General features: G+C 42.5%; 1 protein-coding gene, 1 long non-coding RNA gene and 1 pseudogene across 3 annotated transcripts; 1 reads left to right on the forward strand and 2 right to left on the reverse strand.

Annotated features, from left to right (window-relative positions):
• Positions 1–28: 28 nt before the first annotated feature.
• Positions 29–3090, reverse strand: ift46 (intraflagellar transport 46 homolog (Chlamydomonas)). 2 transcript variants are annotated; one of them, XM_084923032.1, is made up of 6 exons: positions 3009–3090; positions 2655–2801; positions 2084–2376; positions 1777–1870; positions 1567–1698; positions 29–1469 (listed from the first exon to the last, which is right to left on the reverse strand). In XM_084923032.1, the coding sequence occupies exons 2-6, from the start codon at positions 2781–2783 to the stop codon at positions 1116–1118; spliced, it is 1002 nt and encodes a 333-aa protein (XP_084779158.1). In that variant the 5' UTR covers positions 2784–2801; positions 3009–3090; the 3' UTR covers positions 29–1115. The 2 variants fall into 2 exon arrangements, with proteins under 2 accessions (XP_084779158.1, XP_084779159.1); XM_084923033.1 differs by having other exon boundaries at positions 2920–3060.
• A 3378-nt stretch (positions 3091–6468) lies between these two features.
• Positions 6469–15448, reverse strand: LOC146389686 (uncharacterized; annotated as a pseudogene).
• Positions 15449–19551: 4103 nt separating this feature from the next.
• LOC146389687 (uncharacterized) lies at positions 19552–20927 on the forward strand. Its single transcript, XR_014799775.1, has 2 exons — positions 19552–19686; positions 19768–20927. It is a non-coding gene; the product is annotated as an uncharacterized LOC146389687 (long non-coding RNA).
• The last annotated feature ends 6 nt before the right edge of the window (positions 20928–20933 follow it).

Genomic DNA, 20933 nt, shown 5'->3' on the forward strand with positions numbered 1-20933 from the left:
GTAAAAGAAAAACCTCCAAGTAAACAAGTGCTCGCTCCAGCTCCTCTCCCACACGGGAATTGTAGAAAAGGCTCTGCATTTATTTCTACATTAAACATAAAGTACGAACTTACATGGAACATTTTTGACAAAAGAAAAAAAAAACACCAGCAAAAAATCCGACATACCTGACAAAGAAAGGTAAAAGAAAGACCTCCGAGTAAATAACTTGCTCGCTCCAGCTCCTACAACCAAATACAAACAGTGGGGGAGAGGGTTAGCTCAACCCATCACAACTTCCAAGCTAGCCATAATTATATATTTGTGCTAGCATTAATGGCGCCACATTTGTGGCACACATATACTACACATTTATAGCGTCTAACAAAAAACAGGCATAATGATGACAATAATTGAACTATAATCGCAATCAGAAACATCAGGGTGGCTAAATATGAATTACATGTGTGTTGCACAGGGTACAGGGAAATGACACCCACCTCCCCCACAGGGGAATTGTAGAAAATGGGAGAGGCCAAAGGGGTACACTGTATTTACAGGGTTGCACCAAAGAAGAAGAAGAACAAGGAGGGGCTCTAACCGATAATGAATATAAATACAGGCTTGAAGGTCCTAGCAGTCAGGTATAAAGAACACATTTTGTGTAATTATAACAATATGTAATCTATGACTGGGTTACACTCACAGAGTTTACTTTATTAATTACATATAATATATACGGGCATCTTTGAGTAACAGATGGTTTTTGCAGGCACAGGACTTTACAGATGTTCAGACAGTGACCTTGTTCTGAGCGGCTGGTTTATTACAGCGTTTATCAAGGACCTTCATCTGGTCCCTGAAGTATTCAGGCTGCTGCAGGTGGCACAGGTGAGCAGTGAAAGTAAGCTTAGGTTAGATGAAGCTCGAAAGCTGTGTTTTTACAAAGAGCCTGAACATGGCTTTTATTTCAGAGGACAAACAGAAAACAAAATGAGGAAATAAACAAAAGCAGAGCAACAGGTTCTCAGCTAATAAAAACTTTTACAGCAGCCACAAAATAGTCGAACATCTGGGGTTAGTTTTCAGTTCCTGACCAGACTTTTGTGACCGTTTGGATGTGGTACTTCCAGCCACTAAGCTCTGCGCGTGAAGTGCTGCGAGTCTCTGAACTCCAGGTAGAGGCTGAAGAGCAGGTGCAGGGACTGGACGCGGCTGCCGTAGACGGGGATGTCGAGCAGGCTGCACACAATGTCCGCATACTGCGGCAGGTCACAGTTCAGGCGGGCAGACGGTAGCTGCAGGCGGTCCAGCAGCTCCTCGAGCTCGGTTGGCCACTCCTGCATCAGGCTGTCGATGTCAGGCATCGGTCTGCTGTACTGGACGCTCGCTGGCGGCTTGGAGCGGTGCAGCGCGCTGATGCTCTCCACCCAGCTGTCCACCGCCCGCGGGTTGCTCTGAGGGTTGGCGATGCTCGTCACCTTCTTCACCTGCAGGAAAGAAACAATGAGGAGTGACTCTGACTTTAATGCTGAGTGTGTGTGTGTACAGGTCTGTGTGTGTGTGTGCGTACAGGTGTGTATGTACCTCAGTGGCGCCGTGTTGCTTGGTCTCCTCCGACAGAAACAGCGACAGCACCGTCGGGTCCGACTGCTTCACGCTGGGCTCATCCAGAACCAGCAGCCCCAGGTTGTCCGGTTTGCCATCGGGCCTCGGCACCTGTGGGATTACAACATGAGGTCACTCTGAGGTCAGAGGTCGCGCTTTCTATGCTATCAGGTGCGATTGTGTTCGAACCTTGAGGAAGGCGTCGATGTCTCCCACTGCAGGGATGAAGTCCGGGATAAACGGCTTCAGGTTGTGCTCCAGCTCAACGGACTCGGGGGTGTATCTGAGACAAACACAAAACACGGAAACTCCAGATGTGTGCGTGACAACTACGTGATTTACTGCAGGGTCTTTAACAAATAAAGTGCTTTGAGGTGACTGTTGTTGTGATTCGGTGCTTTATCAATAAACGTTGATAAGGTTTTTTTGTTTTAGCAGAAACAAGCACCAGATGGTGTTAAAAAACGTGAGTTGGCACATGTGTGTCTCTGCTCACCGTGTGATGTACTGGAACAGCTCTTTGATGTCGGTGCTGACGGGCAGGTTGGCGTAGTCGGCGGGATCATACAGGCCCTCCGGTGCCTTGTGGAGCTTGCTGTCCTCCTCCGATTCGTCATCTTCGGAGTCCTCGTCGTCATCATCATCTTCTTCGTCATCATCCTCTTCTTCCTCTTCTGGCCGCCCCCCTCCCGGCTCCTTCCCCCTCCCATGGTCCTCGTCAAACTCGTCGCTGCTGCTGTGGGCCGACATCAGGCTGTGAACCCTCCTGCTGCTCCTCCTGAACTCCACCTGAAAGACGAAGGAACAAAACCAGGTCATGTGACCTGAGACCAACCTGGAGCATGGCAGGAGTGACTCAGCTTACAGTTCAACTCTGATGGAAGAAAACTTTATTTACTGTTTTAATAACATTACCAGATTCACTCTTCTGTCATTTCTACACAGTTTCTTATATAAGACGAGTTTGTGACTGGAAACACTTTGAGCTTTAAATAATGAAGAAACGCGAGCAGGCGTCACGATCACCGGTTAAACCGGAGCTCTCCGCAAGGACAGGAGGAGATTACCTGGGGCTGGCTGCGGGGAGTCGGGCTGTACACGCTCGGTACCTCCTCGGCGTCCGCCACATCCAGGCTCTCGTCGTACGGCTGGTTCTTCAGCAGGCGGCCTCCTCTGTCCCGGTCAGCCCGCTCCATCGGAGCCCGGCGGGTCAGCTGCGGGCGGACACAGTAAAATCTCCATCAGAAACAACGGTTTACAGTAGCATTAGCCACCTAGCAGCAGACAGCTAACAAGAAGCCGACACCGGCGGTTTTAAGCCGATTAACCCACCTGAGACAGCACACACTCGGCATGCAGAGACAAACGACCTGCCGGCAGAGCTAAACTCAAATCTGATAAATATGTTTTAAATGTCTTACTTGTCGTCTGAGTTCAAGCCAAACTCGCTTTTCGGCGTCAAAATGGCCTTTGTGGAATGTTACGTATCCTGGCAACGGGACGGGCAGGGCATCTTGGGTAGTGTAGTTAGAATCTAATGAGAGCAGAAGCTCCAGCTGCAAGGCATATTATATTATATTATATAGAATAAAAAAACAAGTGCTTTAAAGTAACTGGAAGAAAATAAAACAGTGGTGCATTTATTATTGGAGTGAAGTGAATACAGAAGAGTCAGTTCTATATTTTTTGGAATCTCATAATCTCTCAGCTCCTCTTGACTGCTGAATGGAAATCAAACAGATGGATGGCTGAGGCTCCTCTAAATCTGGAGACTGAAAGACTGAAATAAAAATAAATAAATAAACATGTTAACAAAACTATGTTAAAACCACAAAAATCAAATCTATTTAAAAAGAAAAACTATTGAGGCTCATTGTCATCAATATATTTCTGATGAACACGCAGGGAAAGGTTTCCTGAAGTGTGAAGTGACGATATTTATTCATCTGTTCGCAATAACAAAGGGTTTACACAAACAAGGCCGTCCACAGCTGTTTGTGGGGCGCCGACTCCTCTTAATATAGGTACTTGTGTTATTTTGTTATTGCGGTGTTTGTATGTTTTCCACCTACCTGAAACAATTCAGGTTCCCTGGCAGCTTTTCACAGTCTCTCAGGAGAGTCTTTAAAGATGAACAAAAACAGCAAATAATCATAAAATAATATTTCAGGCCTTTGCTTTTAGTTGTTCATTATTCTTTTTTCATGCTATCTTTTGTCTTTTAACCTTGTGTCATCTGGTGCTGTTTAAATCCTATATTAAATGAAACTGGATTGATGTTTCTCATAAATCAGCACTGGCATTGACTGATTGTAAAATCCTGAGGCAAAAACAATTCTTTCATTAAACTCTATTAAAGCGTTTGGGTCATTGCAGATTTCCTGTCGAGGTCGTTACATTTTGATGATCTTGATTTTATGTTGGTTGGAAGTCACAGCTGTGCAACCTGTATGTGTCACCACCACCACTGAAGATCATCCTCATCGTTTAGTGCACCTTTATTCTTCAGTTATGCTGAACAAGTTTTTACTCCAGAAAACAAGAGGGACTCGCGCCCTGAGGACATGTTCCCAGTAGTTACCACCTCATAAGCTGTTATTTGGTTCAGAAGTCAAGAAAGAAAACCTTTATTTAGAGAGCACATCTTAATCCAGGTGCAAATGCAAATTGTGAAACCCCACATGTAAAGCCTCACAGTAAAGCCACGAATTAAACAAGTCAGAACAGCAAACATGAAGAAAAGAACACAATAAAAAAATCAGTAATAAAAAGACCTAAAACTAAAACCCTAAACATCCATCCATTCGCTTCCGCTTATCCTTTTCAGGGTCGCAGGGGGCGCTGGAGCCTATCCCAGCTGTCATAGGGCGAGAGGCGGGGTACACCCTGGACAGGTCACCAGTCTGTCGCAGGACTAACACACATAGACAGACAACCATTCGCACTCACATTCACTCCAGCATTCAAACCTATGGGCAATTTAGATTTTGCAATTAACCTATCCTGACAAAGTGCATGTCTTTGGATGGTGGGAGGAAGCCGGAGTATCCGGGGAGAACCCACGTAAACACGGGGAGAACGTGCAAACTCCACACAGAAAGACCCAGCCTGATGGTGGAATTGAACTCAGGACCTTCTAACCACAGTGTTGCCAAAAATCCCTAAACAACAAAATAAAATTGAAAATATAATGCAGCAAAAACGATTAAAACGATAAACTTAAACTAAGAAAAGGAGTAGGAATTAAATCAGTTAAGATCAACATCAGTCCACTAAACAGGCCTCACAAGAGTGTTTCAGTCATTTCTTTATCAAGCTGATAAAATTTAGGTTGAAAAAAATGAGCTAATATTTGGCAGAAAAAAGAAAACAGGGCTGGGTATCTGATTTCTATAATTGATTTGATTCGATTCAATTTGGACTCAGACAGAAATATTATAATTTGGATCGTTTATCTGTACAGATCCATATTTTTATATCTGTGTATAAAATAAAATCTGACACTAGTGAGATTTCATCACAGGTGTAAACATCACAGCAGATGCCTTTGTGTCAAAGTTAAGCTGGGCATACACGGTGCAATTTATGGCCCATTTTGAGACGATTTTTCACTCCTGCGACTGTTTTGGAGATCGACTCTTTATAAATCTGACTTTTCCTTTTGTTTTACTTAGTGCTGTCAGCATCAACTCGCTAACGGAGATTTGGGGAGTTTCGCCTTAATCGTGTGTCATACATCATGTAGTATACATGGGGTAATGAGAAGCGATTAACACCTCACGACCAGCTCCCGATCAGCAATTGTACGGTCACATGGTTGCCACTTGTGAGGGTATCACACTATAGATGCGATGCCACGAGCCAATTTAACGCAACATCTCACACTCCGCATGTGCAAATACAGAAACAGAAGTGAAAAAGATGAACTAGTAGAACTTTGGCAAGCCCATCCGAGCCTTTTTGATGTGGCCTTACAAAATTATCATCGCAACATCCGCGAAAGAAGTTGGATGGACATTTCTGCTCAATTGCAGCTGTGTTGTAAGTCAGTGTTTTTCATTAGCATTTTAGTTGATGTTGTTGTTGGTGTGTGTCTGTGTGAGTGAAAGACATAGATGGAGAGAGAGGAAGAGCAAGACACAGATTTTGTGTTATATCTTAGCTATATAATATAAGCTTTGGTAACACTTCATGTTACCAAGCTAAAATTTGGATGCACAGTGTGAGCACTCAGGTCGCAGAGCTGAGCATCAGGCTGTATAGTGTGAGACCCTGCATCGTGACCTACAAACTTCTAAACCCTGCGATTCAGTTGAACACTTTGAGCAGGAGCTGAATAACGTGACTGAAAAAAAAATTGCACAGTGTCTGCCTAGCTTAACTGAGGATAAAACACAGAAAAACATGAAAGAGATTTTCCTGGCCTGGCTTTTTATAGCAGATAACCTTAAAAATATTCTGCAATACGATAAAAAACAATTTGTAATTTGGCATAATTTTTTAAAAAAAGTGTACATCTCTTCAGTACAGAAAAGCGGAAATTAGGCTTTCTTGCCAGAATAATTTTTGAAGAAGTTCTGATCTTCTTTTGCTGCTGGTTCAGTGAATTTTGGTCAGAGAATGATGAAACCTGCACTATCAGAATCTACGAGATGTCGGCTTTCAGCTCCAACGGCGAGTTCGTGTAGCTTGGTGATAAAGCCGACATCCCAGATTCTGATGCATCAGGTCTGCATTTTGTCCTGAATCTGTTTACCTGCTCTCATTTGCTGTTTTAGCTGTTTGGCGGTTGTTGAAATAGTTTTATGAGTTTTAATCTGAGATTCTGGCGTTTCTGGATTTAATGAATCGATATTTAAAAAAAAGAACTTTAATCATTTCTCAAAGAAACAACTTCATATCCTTCATACTGTCTGCTTGGGCTGGACTGAGGTCAGTTTTGTCATCAGACAGTGAGTCTGAAGGTCGTGGCCACAAGCCAGTTCTTATTGCCACTGCTACAGGGGCAAGAGCTGAAACAAAAACACAGGGTGGGTGTTTATTCCCAGCCTCAGATTTCTTTTGCATTGCTCTCTTGACCTGTTTGTCTCTCCACCTGTGACCAAGGTTGTGATTGTACAGAAGGCTTCGATCAGGGAACACGTCCCCGCAGCGTCTGCACGGGTACCCAGTGTGAGAGAGTTGATGCTCCTTCAGGCTGTGTTGCAAACAAATGTTTTCCCGCATGTTTCGCACCAGAACGGTCTCTCTCCAGTGTGCACACGCATGTGGAGGTTTAGACTGGACTGGTTAGAAAAGGTTTTGTTGCACTTGTCGCACCAGTATGGCTTCTCTCCAGTGTGGCTACGGCGATGGCTCTTTAGGGCCCCCAGGTATGCAAAGGTTTTGTCACACAGGTCACAGCTATATGGTTTCTCTCCAGTGTGCATCTGTTGATGGCCCCTGAGGGAGCCGGACTCCGTAAACCGTTTGCCACATTCTTTACAAACATAGGGTTTCTCTCCAGTGTGAACACGGAGATGCTTTTTCAGTGTACTCGAAACTGCGAAGGCTGCGCCACACTCTTCACAGCTGTAGGGTTTCTCTCCTGTGTGGATGCGCTGGTGGATTTGTAGAGCGCCTAAAGCATTGAAAGCTGCTCCGCACTCGTCACAGCTGTGCGGTCTCTCTCCGGTGTGAATTCTATGGTGAAGCTTTAAATTGTGTTTGGATTTATGGGTCTTGTTGCAGTCCTGGCACTGGTGCACAGTACGTCCAGTCTTCTTCTGTTTCTGAATAAACAGCAGACAGAAAGAGGGAGCGGTGACGTTAGACTCCATGAAGGAACAAAAAAATAAAACACAAGCACTCAGAGAGATCTATACTAAAACTGTGATGTTTTGTGGTGTTTTTATTAAACATTAATATAATATATCAATCTTTGTGTGTCAGTGTGAAGTCGTATGCTGTATTGACATTTCTTAAATACCTCAAACCAAGAAAGAGATCATTATGAATATTATATTATTAAATCAAGTTTGGAGCTGATCCTTCATCTTAATCAGTGTGACGCTGATCTTTGACCCAGAAGATCATATAGTTTTTTATCTTTACACTTATGACCGGAACATGAAAAAAACCTGCCATTTGTTAATCTTGGCAATGAGGGAAATGACTGCACACAAAAACAACACCATGCTCCCCGAGTCTGACAAGAAGCCATAAAGCGAGCAGCAGGTACACGCTCGCTTTGGTGATCTCCTAATTGTGGTCATAAATATTTTGCGTAGTTGTGAACTGAGTTTTGTAACCTTGTAAACCAAAATATCTGAAAATTTTAGGTTTGTGCACTTATAGATGAGAATTATGAGTGTGCAAAAAAGATTTGTGTAATAAATTATTTTTGTTAAGTTCTACTTACCGATAGGAAAGGATTGTGGGTACGAGTGGCAAGCGGTACTAGCGCACGTAGGCTTTCACATGAAAACAGTCACGCAGCGATAAAAAGAAACACAAAGAATGGTAAGAAGCTGTAGTATTATTAACTGCAATAGTCACATGACAGCCACGGGAAGCCGACGGGTAAAGAGGTTTTTTATCGGATTACGTCGTTGAAGAGAAATTGTTTGAGCCATGTTTCCAAAGTAACAAAGAGCCAACGGATGGCCTGGATTGCAGCCAGTCGAAGACCAAATATAACGTCTCAGAACACTCCAGCTCACATGTTAGTCTGCTCCAAGCATTTCCACAAAGGTAAGTCTTGTGTTGTAGTTATTACGTATTTTATCATAACATAATTGTTGATGTAGGTTACAAATAAGTCTTAATTTGAATTGAATTCGTTGCGCTGTGCTGCTTTGTTCACTGTGGCTTTGCGGGCTAATGTTTGTTGTGTTTTGTAGGAAAACCAGCCTACAAAATGCTGGAATGCGATCCAGACTGGGCCCCCTCTATCAACCTGGGTCATACCGAGTTTAAAGCTGCTACCACAGCAAGATTTGATCGGTTAAGAGAGAGAGCGATATCAAAACAGCCACAAAAGTCCCGCATATATGTGCCCAAGTGTTGTATTGAAGCAATCAAGTGATGAATAACTGTTTTCCAGTATGTTGTTTTGCAATGTTTTTTTGTTGCATTGTTGATTTGTTTTTCACCGAAGCAGCTGATAAAGCAATAATACAGCATGATGGAATACAATTCTGCCTCTTTCTTGTAAGATTCTATGATAGAATGAAACAATAATGCCAGTTATAAATAAACACAATACATTGAATGAATTACTAACATTTATTTTATTTCTATTAGATCTGAAAATGTTGTGTAATACTACAACCTGAAACAACAAATAGATGTGTTTGCCTGTACAGGAGATAAAGGAAAAAAATGTAACAACAGCTGTGAAGTGGAATAGTCCAAATCACCAAAGTAAACTGGAACTGGGCTTGTTGCAGGGATCTGAAGTTACTAAACATTTTGTGAGTGTATGCACTCACACTTAGGACCATATACCGTATTTCCCGGACTACAAAGCGCACCTGAATATTAGCCGCACAAGCTAAAATCAGGGGAAAATCCTATTTTGTACATACATTAGCCGCACCTGACTAAAAGCCGCAGGTGTTTCAATGTTGACTTATCATATGTAAGAGAATATGCACAAAGGGAATTGTCAGGAAAGAGATGGCTGTTTGGAGACACACCCCTTTTATTAATATTTTGAAAAACAAGTTAGGGGTACATATTTGCATAACTTTTTAAGTATATGTACAAGTACCGGTAATTACAAGTACGAAACATGTACTGTGCTTCATAAATGAGTAACAAATGTAGTACATAACAATAACCTACAGCACACCAGAAAAATAGATTCGGCCTACCTTTTAGGCTCAGGTGCAGCGACACGGCTTTAACAAGAAGAAAAGTCAGTCATTCACCACCATCTTTCTCTTCTTCCTGCGCACTAAAACCACCAAAGTCCTCTTCTCCAGTGTCGGAAACGAACAGGCTCAGGATGGCTTCGTCATCCACTCTCCGCTTCTCTCCTTCGTTGTCACTTTCAAAACCAAAGAAATCCTCGTTGTCAGTGTCAGAGTTGAACACCCTCTGAAGGGCCGTGGTGGTGTCCTCCTCTCCATCATGCAGCAGTCCAGCCCTTCGAAATCCGTTGGTGATCGTGGATGTATTCACACTTTTCCACGCTGTCAGAATCCACTGGTGGAGTTGGGCATAACTTGCTTTTCGCAAGTTTATCGCCTCTCATCATCCACGCCTCCCGCTGAACGCGTAGAGCTACTTTGAAGTTTGTTTTTCGCGCTACTTCGTACGGCACTACGTTGCCTGGCGGACGGACATGTGACCAACATACCACTCTTGAACCCTTCCGCCAGGCAACGTAGTAGGGCTGGGCCATATTATACCGTTCACGGTAATACCGGTATAATGTTAGGCAACGATAGGAAAATGAAATATCGCGATAGAATATGAGTAAAACGCGCATGAGCAGTGCCTTTGTTTTCATACGCACATGGCCGATTGTTGAGTGAAACAGATGAACCAGAATTGGTTTGTAAAAATGGTGCAACTTCAGTTATGTGGAACTGGTTTGGTGTTTGTCCCTCAGATACACGACAAAGCACATTTTTTTGCAGAACATGCAAGCAGCCGTCGTTATTGTCGTATTTGTCGGACTAAGATGCTCTTAAATCTGGGAGTAATCTGGGTCCTAAACTCCGTATGCTTCAGGTCAAACGAACACTGCAGCATCACTGAGAGTTAAAAACTGTCTAAATTCTTTCATCTTTAATGAAAGATCAGCATTGCTGCTTTACCAGGTGTAACTATGAAGTTTAACTTCCAGGCATCCATGAAAACAAAATTTATTACATTTAACGGAGTTAGAAGTTAGCAGGAAGCTAGCGGAAGTTAGCTCGCTAGTTTCGCTAGTTACCTAAGCATATTATTGCATGTTCTGACTGAGAGATTTCTGAAAAAATTCAAACGTACAGCTCTACTATCACTTCCAACATAAACGAAGACAGGAAACTAAACAGCAGTGACGTTTGTAGGGTTACTGAAGTTGGGCTAGCTGGTATTAGGGTTGCCAACTCCCTGAAAAATAAATAAGGGACACCTCGTGGCCAGGGCTGGGCAACCCAGTTCACCCTTCCCAGTGTGGTGAATTTTGTAGCTCTTTTTTTGTGTGTGAAATTATTTTTTAACCATTTGACTTGAATTTGATTTAAGCAGATGCATATTCTTTGTGATATGACCATATAGGAAACAAATGATCATTTAGCCATTTATTTTTAGCTCAAAATGACAACATTAACACAGTAAAACAGGTCTCTTTCTTAAACAGAAGCCTGCTTAACTTTTGAGAATATAAGTAAATCTTTCTTTAAAAGAACTCTGTCCTGCTTAACTTAAAATTATATAAATTAATAGAAAACAATAGAACGAAAAATATTCTCGTAACAGTGCACATATAGTGCATTTAGTACAATTGGCTTCAGTTGAGGTATTATTTCAGCTTTTCTAATGCTAATCAGCTGCTCCTGTTTGTAAACCCACTTGTTCCCATGATTACGCATCATAACTCATCATCATTATTCATCTATGTATTACTTTTATGTATTAGTGATCTATTTGTTGTAATCATCTATCCTTGCAGTTGTTTATTACACAAAATAAATTATATTATCACACTTCTGGCCACATAGCGCTGATATTCACTGCACATGTCTATATTAACCTTAACCAGAGGGTTTAAAAAAAACAAACCAGTGTTTACATACCATATCTGCTTCTGCCGTGGCCTGGTGGATAAAAAATTGGTTAAGGGTTCCCCGAGCTTTCACGCCCCTCATGTTCTTCATGTGCCCACCATTAGAAGCATGCCTATGGAAAAAGTGCGCCGGCACACAGTGCAGTGCGCTTTAAAGGTGTTATCGTGCACTTTTCCAGCCAGGTGTTTTCCTTTTCCCATTCCTCCCTGTACTTTTGCAGCCTTTTTTTTCTTTCTCTGAGCGAACAAACATTGCTGCTCTAATGCTGGGCTTACACTGTGCGATTTTTGGCCCATTTTGAGACGATTTTTGAGTCGTGCGACCGATTTGGTGATCGGCCCGATTTTGGCCTTCATCATGCATCGTGTAGTATACGTGGGGTAACGAGAAGCGATTAACACCTCACGACCAGCTCCCGATCATCAATCGCTCGTGAGAGTGTCACCACAGCCGCTCACACTGCTCACGCGCAAACACGTAAACGTCGGTGAAAAAGATGGAGCAGCACGGCTGTGCAGCGTGTGATCTGGACACAAGCGATGGAGGCACAACTTGTAGAACTTTGGAAAGCTCATCCGAGCCTTTTCGATGTGGCATCACAAAATTATCACGACCACAACAACAGTGAAAATAGTTGGATCTACACTGCTGCTCAATCACAGCTGCCTGATCAATGTTTTTCATTAGCAATTTAGCAAAGTTGATGGTGGTGGTGTGCGTGTCTGTGTGAGTGAAAGAGAGAGAGAGAGAGAGAGCGCGACAGATTTTCTGTTATAACCTTCATTTTATGGAGGCACAGTGTGAGCACTCAGGTCGCATCAGAGCATCGGGCGGTATAGTATGAGACTCTGCATCGTGACCTACCAACTTCTAACCCCTGTGAGTCAATCGTGCAGTTTGAGCAGGAGCTGAATAACGTGACTGAAAAAATCGCACTGTGTCTGCCCAGCTTTAGGTGTACTGTCGTCCGAGACTTGCACTGCAGTGTCGGCGTTTGTTTCCCTGTTGGCCATGCTTGTTGTTGTGGTCATCTGTTGTCTTCCGGTATTTTCTCCGTAAGCGACCTTTCCTCGACTAATGAGATGAGCGGTAATCTGAATTGTCATAAGTGTGCTGTCAGCTCATTGGTCACAAAGCAGGAGAGGGGCTGGGAATTATGTTTTCAAACAAAGCGTTAATTCCATAAACATTTATAGACTACTTTTGATTCTCACTGTATTACGGGACAAAGTGCGTCCCTTATTAGCTCAATACGGGACGTGTACTTTTGTTTCTAAATACGGGACGATTCCGTTTTTTAAGGGATGGTTGGCAACCCTAGCTGGTATATAATGATGTGCTACGTGATCGCTATGTTAGCATAACATAAACAGTGAAGCTGGAGGACGAACACTAACACTTTTCCACTTATAAAAGTTAACGTTAAGGTTCCTGATAGTTAGAGACAAATGCAATCGCATGGCAGGATGCTGTAAACGGACCAAACTTCAGTCAGGAGAACAACTGAGATAATCCATCCACAATATGAGGTTAGTCACTAATATACTGCAACAACATGGGAATAGAGCAGCTGCCAGAGAATTCAACATTAATGAATCAATGGTACAGAAGTGGAGGAAGCAAGAAGAATGAGTTTAATAAAGTTTGATTTATCTGACTGCTTTGTTTCGCTTAATGTGCCTTATAATCCCGTGCACATTATGGTACGAAAAATACGTACTGCACACTGCAGTTTAATGTTGCAAAGCACCTCTTTTTAACTTCAGTGGATATTATACATGGTTATGCTCAGGATATGTCAGCCCATTTCTACTGGAAATGCCTTTTGGTTAAACTTTCAGCAAGGAATTTGCATTTGTACTGTTACATTTTTATAAAGCTTTAATGTACATAAAAACCAGCTTCTTGTTTAAGTGAAAATAAATGGAAGGTTGTCTTTTTGCGCTAGTAATGTTGTGGAGTTGTATTTTGTCTCGCATCAATTATATCGTCAGTTATATCGTTATCGCAAATTTTCAAATATATATCGTGATAAATATTTTTGGCCATATCGCCCTGTTCTACAACGTAGTGCCGTACAACAGCGAAACAAACAAAACAAATCCTCTTACGATATCACAAAAATCATGGACAATCCATAGAAAAGCTGCACCCGACTAAAAGCCGCAGGGTTCAAAGCTTGTGCAAAAAGTAGCGGCTTATAGCCCGACAATTACGGTAATAATAAATATGTGCGTGATGAAAGTTGGGCAGCACGCTAACGTCCTTACTCCACTCTGTATGCTCGTATGTGTCTGACCCTTTCACTCCTTTGATTTTTTCCTCGTCCTTTTTTTTTTGCGTTTTCGTCAAGTCTGTCTTTGTACGGACCTGCTGTGTTCTCCTTTGTTTTTTACATGACTGTTTTTGGGGCAAGTAAAAAGCAAGTGGGGATTAAAACCGCAGAATTAATGTTTACCAGTGCTGGAAATGCTAGCGCTTGATGCAATGTTTTGATTATGTTGCCACTCATACCCACAATGCAATGCGCGAAAGTCACGTGGTCTGTCAATCTCTATGGAAAACCAGTCGAGCTAATCTGAGCAGGTACTAATGAAAAGGCCCTTTGATTATTCATGGTTGGTGTGTGTGCCATGCCAGCCAACACACACACATCAGCAGCTGGACCAGACTGTGACTCCATCAGAGACCTACACTGTTAGCTTTAGCACCTCCCTGAGGACATGTACTGTACCCACCTGCTTCAAAGCCTCCACCATTATCCCCCCCCCCAAAAAAAACCCCCCGATTTGTACGATGGATCATACAATTCTTTGACTTCATTTAGAATCACAGTGATCCTCTGGAGAGTGGAAGAACATATGAACAACACAGACTGGATTCATACCCACGACCCTCTTCTTGTACAGCACCATGTGGCACGTGTGCCGGCTCACCTGTGAGTTTATCCACATCTAAGGAAGAGCTGCACATCTGCTGAGCCCTGCACGATGACCCAGGGGGGCTTCTCTGGATCATTAACATTATTGTCACTGTCATTACTTTCCCTCATGTTTAAGGCTGCACCACCCCAACACAAGAACATACATATTACTGTTTCATTAACAGCTTTAAAGGATATTTATTCGTTTATAACATTTTTTAAAATCTGTATTTTATGTTGATTTTTAAAAATAATTTAAACAGTTTATCGTGTTTATTTAAAACATTAATTTCACTGGAAATGTTTTGGATTTATTAAGAAATGATTTAAAAGCAGTGAAAATTATTTTAATGAGAGAGACCCGCTGTAGGAGATATTATTCAGTTTGCTTCGTATTTATTAGAATGTTTGGCTGTTTTATATGTTTGTTGTTAGATTTGTCGGAGTCTAGCGGGACACCTCGGGTTATCCACACCAGTTGGCAGCTGCACTGGGTCTTTGCTGTTTAACAGCAGCATGCTCTGTCGGGACTTCTGCGCTGGACTGAATCAGAGGGCTGAACAGCGGAGAAAAGGCTTCTAAACATTTCCACTGGAGAAACACGTGTTACAGGCATAGACCACGGATGAAGCCTCAGTGAGAAAAAACCTTTTTGACTTGAAAAATGTCTTTTTTAAGAGTAATCTGGCCAAGAGGACAGCTGAAATTGCAACAATAGTTCTGTAAACATATTTTAAGTGGACAAAAGGGAGCTGATTGATTATAATGTAAGTACAATGACACAGTAATAAAGATACTTGAGAAACAGGTAATTTTTTAATTTTATATATAACCCCATTTGTAATACCTGTTCACAAAAGTTTATTTAGCAACATACGCAAAGATATTACACATAAAAAACACACGGAAACAGTGGAAATCATTTTTTTTTGCAGGCAATCACTTTTTGCCACAACACCGTCTACGAGCCAGTCACGGATCCCGGAACAGCCAGCGGTTTCCTGACTAAGGTTCAGAGCCGCGGAGGCAAAAACCGGCAGATACTCGTGTATTCTTCTACCCACACCGAGAAGGATCAGATATAAACCCACGCGTCCTGCTTACTGACCTGGGCTCCTGAGGAGGAGGTGGGGGCTCCAGCAGTCCGCTGCTCCAGCTCCTAGTTCTCCTGCATCACTACAGTGTGAATCCACCAGCAGCGCACTCGGTCTGTGACTGGAAAGCACACCGGACAGCTGATATCTCCTGCGCGTTCTCGCGAACTCACCAAAAAGCGCGTGCAGGAGAATTAAGAGCCGCCCGTTCAAGTGATAAAGTCGCAGATCTCGCGGTGTTTGCAGCACTGTACTCCAGGGACGATTTTAGCCCATTTTTGGGGGTGCTTCAGAGACAGTGCATGAACTAAATAAAAAGTAATTGCGTAGTATGGGTTCTATTAAAATCCAGCTTCCCTTTATGGTTTGATGGAAAATTGGTTAAACCATTGCTCAACTTATGACTGGATGACAGCAGATAATTCTGGTGAAAAGGAAACTGACCCCGTAAGCACTTTGCAGCTGAGTCGAGGGCTCGTGGAAATAAGGCCATGAGGTGTCCAGTGTGAGTACGCGTGCAGCCTGACATTTGGGACATCTGACAGACTCATTAGTGTAACTCAGGGTGTGAGCAGCAACTCCTGTATAGTAGACATAAGAAAGTAGTGGTTAGTGCTTTTTTTTTTTTTTTTAGCCAAGATTCCTGGGCTCATATTCCTCATGCTTTCATGGTTTTCTTTGATCCAAAAACAGGTTAGTTTAACCACCATGTAACTGTGTCCTGACCTTTTTACCAGTTTGAGGAGTTGCTTCCTAATGCTGTCTGGTCCGAATATTTAGGATGGGTCAAATTCTGAGTCTCCATATGGAAACAAAAGGATATTTTCCATGTTATACCTTAAATGTATATAAATTGGATCTGTTGATGTCCAATAAAATTAATAAATAATAAATGTAAATCTGTTTCTTAAAACTTGATAGACTCATTTACCCACTCCAGTGAAAGCAAAAAACAAGAATGATAATGGCTTTAAATTGATTATGAACAAAATGCAATACATTTTGTCTTTGCTACATTAACAACTTCTAACTTTTAGAACTCTGATTTCCTGCAGGACCCACGAGGACCCTAACCCACGCTTGAAGAAAAAAGGCTGGTTCTCAGTCGGTAAATTACTTCAGAAAATAAAAATACAATATGAGAACATGTCTTAAAATGGTGTTTTGGGGATGTTACAGTGAAATGAATGAAAAACTTACATATTGTCCAACCTCAAAACAGAATATGTATCCAAATAGCCCTCAATAAGTCACAAACTTCGCTTGAATACATACAAGTCAGGTAACAAGCATCAAGAATTACAGAGTCTTAAACATCTACAGTGAGGCCAAAAAAACCAACAAAAAAAACAGAAAAACTGATTGCATTACATTAGTTGAGCAATGAAAAATCACGTGGCCACAACTAATCTTTAAGGCTCATAAAAGAGAAAAGTTACATTTATTGTGTCTGTATTAAGGTTGTCTGTGAAGGTTCTCAGTCATCCAGGTCATCGTAGTCTAAGGAGCTTGGAAAGAAAAGTGTCTGGACTTCTTTAAGTTGCTTGAAGACGTTTCACCTCTCATCCGAGAAGCTTCTTCAGTTCTAAGGTCAAATGGTGGAGAATCCCAGATTTAAACTCTGTGGGAGTGTCCCACCAAAAGGGATAATGAACCCCCTGATGATCCTCTACCTAATCACATGAGCCAAGGTGTGAAACTGGTTGTAGGTCACAATCAGCCAGGGTTTCGGGTGAGCTCATTGTGAAACCTGACCCCACCGTATCATGTGATTTCCTGAGGTCAGATGGCCCAGGATGTGAGTGGGTGTTAAGGCGTCTGGGGAGGGAACTCAAAACTGGATTATAGATGGCAGACAGCTGGTGTCGTAAACCACCGCCTCTCTGTCTCTCATTGGCATCCTCGAAAGAGTGACCTTTGACCTTTAGATGCAGATGGGCCGCTGAGTCTTGTTCCATGAAGGTGGCTCTTCTATGTTGTGCCATTTGTTTATGAAGTGGCTGTTTGGTCTCTCCAAACCAAGGGAGACCAAGAACTAGATAAAAAAGTAATTGTGTCAAGACTGAATGTACTTCTGTGTAGACCAACTGTTTGGGAAGTCCTCAGTCCAAACTGACTTTATGGCTCACTAATGTCAACTCAGGAAGCTGCTGCCGTGACCTCTGTGAACACACACACACACATACACACACACACACACACACACACACACACACACACACACACACACACACACACACACACACACACAGAGAGACAGAGAGATCATTAATGCAAAGGATTGCAGCAGCTTTTAGATTTTCACTCTCTGTTGGATTTTAGATGAACAGTCATATAAAATATATCCCAAATTTTTTGCCTTTTCTTACATTAAGATGTGTCTTTAAATCTATGATATGTTTTTTGTTCAAATAGTCCATTCACATAGTAAAGAAGTAGCTAGGGTACTCACCAAGTAGGAACAACAATAGTTTAAAGACGTTTTCTTTTTTTCTTTTTTTGCCTGTCCCGTTTGGATCTTTAGCCATCAGAATTGTTGTCTGAAGGCCAACAAAGATGCCAAGTGGATTTATTTTACCAATTGGATCATCATGGCCTTGCCATATTAGTCCATTTGATCGACCTTTATTATAATTATGTATTTCTTTTACTTGATTTTTGGTTGTTACAGATGGGACAGACATGACTGGGGGATAGGACAGGAAGAAAGAATGAAAGAAAGAGGGGGAGAGAAAGAAAAAGAAAACCAAACAAAACACCTGGATCACCTGTATAGAGATAAAAAAAAAAAACAGAAGAGAAAACAAACAAAAAAAGAGCAACATAATAAATACAACACCATCACAATAAACTAGATAACAGTAGATACTAAATATTAAATGTTGTTGTGCAGCACACAAGGTCAACAGCGCACAATGTGCTTTGAGGTAGCAGCCAAGAAAGATGTAGTTTGTGTCTGTGCACACCTGTGTGGATCAGGACGCTTGTATTCAAAAGGTTTCTCCATGTAATGATCTGCTAGGGAGTGTGGGGAGCCATAGCCCCGTCCCCAGAGCATGAAGCAGGTATGGAGCAGATCCAAGCCCCAGACATCCAGAGGCCCCAGAATACTGGGACCCAAGGAGGACCACCAAAGGGGCAACCTGCCACCCTCCTGGGAAGAGCTGAGGAGAGTCCCAGACGAGGGGTCACCCAGCAACCACGGAGCAGAAGAGGGGGCTGCAGTGGCGTGCCCGCGGACTCTGCCGGCAGCCAGCTGTGCCAGAGTGAACTGAGTCACAGGCCCAGAGACCAGAGGCCTGAGGGCACCCGACCCGCTGGAAGGGGCCAACTGGGCCACAGGCTCCAGGCCCCACCAATCGGCCACCAGGAGTGAGTTGGAACATACATGAGCGCCCAGCCCCAGACACCAAGAACCACCAACACACCAACATCTGAGGGCATCGACCACTGGCAGGGAGTGTGGTGAGGGGAGATAGGCCTCCATACCTAGGAGAGCCTGACATGTTCCCAGAGAGGTGAGAAAGACATTTTCTAAAATAAAGAGGATTTCATCATCAGCAGTTTGTGAAAACTGCAGGTGTCATGTTACAGTTTTTTACAGCCGCTAGGACACATTTCTCTATACTTAGGTCACTTTTGCAAAACTCCTCACACAGTGAGCACAACAGAAGTCTATGTGGGCTAAACTGAGGATCAGTTATCATTGTTTTGGCACAAAATGCATTCAATGACTACATCTCTCAAATTTCATGAATTATTTTCTCACTCAGACACAACAACTGCCAAAAATCTTTGTACGTACAGGACATTTTGCATGTACTTACATACTGTTTTCAAAACTGTTAAACTTATGGTCAAAACAATAACATAATGCAAAACTGAATAAGACAGCAAAATTCAACAGCAATATTTTAGTGAAACATATTTTAAATCTAAAAATGCAGTTTAACCAGCCACAGCTGATTCTCATTGTAGATGAACATCTACACAGGTGTTACTCCTTCAATTTCATTACAAAAGGAGACGACTGCTGAATAGGTTTGTTTTGTGATGTAAACATGGACCCAGCCAGAAATGGAGAAGTGGCTGAAAGAGGAAGAAGAGTGGCTGGGAGGGGGCGAGGAATACGTATGTGCGGTGGAAGAAGAATAAGAGGAAGATCAAGAGCTGCAGTCTCAGATGAGATCAGAGCTACTGTAATTGATCATGTAGTAAATCATGGTCACTCAATGAGAGAGGCTGGTCAGAGAGTGCAGCCAAATCTGCAACGCTCTACAGTGGCATCTATTGTTAGAGTTTTCCGGCAAACCAACAGGTAACTTGTATTCTGCAAGGGCATTTGCACATTTCAGAAGTAAATAAGCTTTTGTGTAATTGTTGTTGCATTTCTGCTTAGGACTCAACGGTTACCTCACACAGGAGGGAGAGGACGGATGTTCACTGATGTGCAGGAAACTGCCATTGTTGATATGGTCATCAGAAACAATGGGATTAAACTCACTGAAATTAGACACAGAGTCTTGGCAGACAACGTTACTTTCGCAAATATTCACAGTGTAAGCATAACAACAATTTCTAGAGTCCTGAAAAAACATCAGGTCAGGATGAAACAGTTGTACACTGTGCCTTTGAGAGGAACTCTGAACATGTCAAGCAACTCAGGAACCAGTATGTCCAGGTAAGATCACAATAAAATACAGATCTGTTTTTGAACAAAACCAAACACACACAAAGACAATTTTTACAAATTTACTACTGTAACAGCTTATGTTGCCTTGTGGATTTATGTTAGAGAGTCATGGAGATTGAAGGCAGGCAAACACACCACATTTTCATCTTTGTGGATGAGGCAGGTTTCAACTTGGCCAAAGCACGGCGACGAGGGAGGAATGTGATTGGGAAGAGAGCCACAGTGAATGTCCCGGGCCAGAGGGGTGCCAACATCACAATGTGCGCAGCAATATCCACTGATGGACTGCTGTTACACAGACCACTAACTGGGCCATACAACACTGAACGGCTCCTTGCGTTCCTGCATGATCTTTATGGAAGGGTTGTGCTAGGTGAGGAAAGGGATGCGGAGAGAAGGAATCAGCCAACATTTATAACTGTATGGGACAATGTGGCATTTCATCACTCCCGTGCAGTCACCGGGTGGTTTGCAGCCCATCCCAGAATGGAGTCTCTTTTCCTCCCACCTTACTCTCCATTCCTCAACCCCATAGAGGAATTCTTTTCCTCATGGCGGTGGAAGGTTTACGACCATCATCCACATGATCAAATGTCCCTCCTGGATGCAATGAATGCTGGATGCCTGGAGATATCAGCAGAAGATTGCCAGGGATGGATCAGGCATGCCAGAAGATTCTTTCCTAGGTGTATTGCCCTAGATGACATAAGATGTGATGTGGATGAGAACCTGTGGCCAAATGGAGAAGACCGAGTAGATTAGCATTACTATTGTATGTGTATTAGTGGATGGTGTGTATACAAATTCTTGTATTTTGGGATTACTTAGTGCAAAAACATAAAAATACATAAACAAATATTAACGAATTCTGC

This window comes from Perissodus microlepis, chromosome 3 (assembly GCF_051167445.1).
Source record: "Perissodus microlepis isolate ML-2025 ecotype Zambia chromosome 3, ASM5116744v1, whole genome shotgun sequence".
In the NCBI taxonomy this organism is placed as follows: domain Eukaryota; kingdom Metazoa; phylum Chordata; class Actinopteri; order Cichliformes; family Cichlidae; genus Perissodus; species Perissodus microlepis.

Excerpts from the sequence above, each read along its gene's own strand:
- ift46 (XM_084923032.1), bottom strand. The coding sequence starts at position 2,783 with ATGGAGCGGGCTGACCGGGACAGAGGAGGCCGCCTGCTGAAGAACCAG. Across the intron at positions 2,377-2,654 it reads CTCCCCGCAGCCAGCCCCAG|GTGGAGTTCAGGAGGAGCAG; the intron begins GTAATCTCCTCC and ends TTCGTCTTTCAG. Across the intron at positions 1,871-2,083 it reads CTGTTCCAGTACATCACACG|ATACACCCCCGAGTCCGTTG; the intron begins GTGAGCAGAGAC and ends TGTTTGTCTCAG.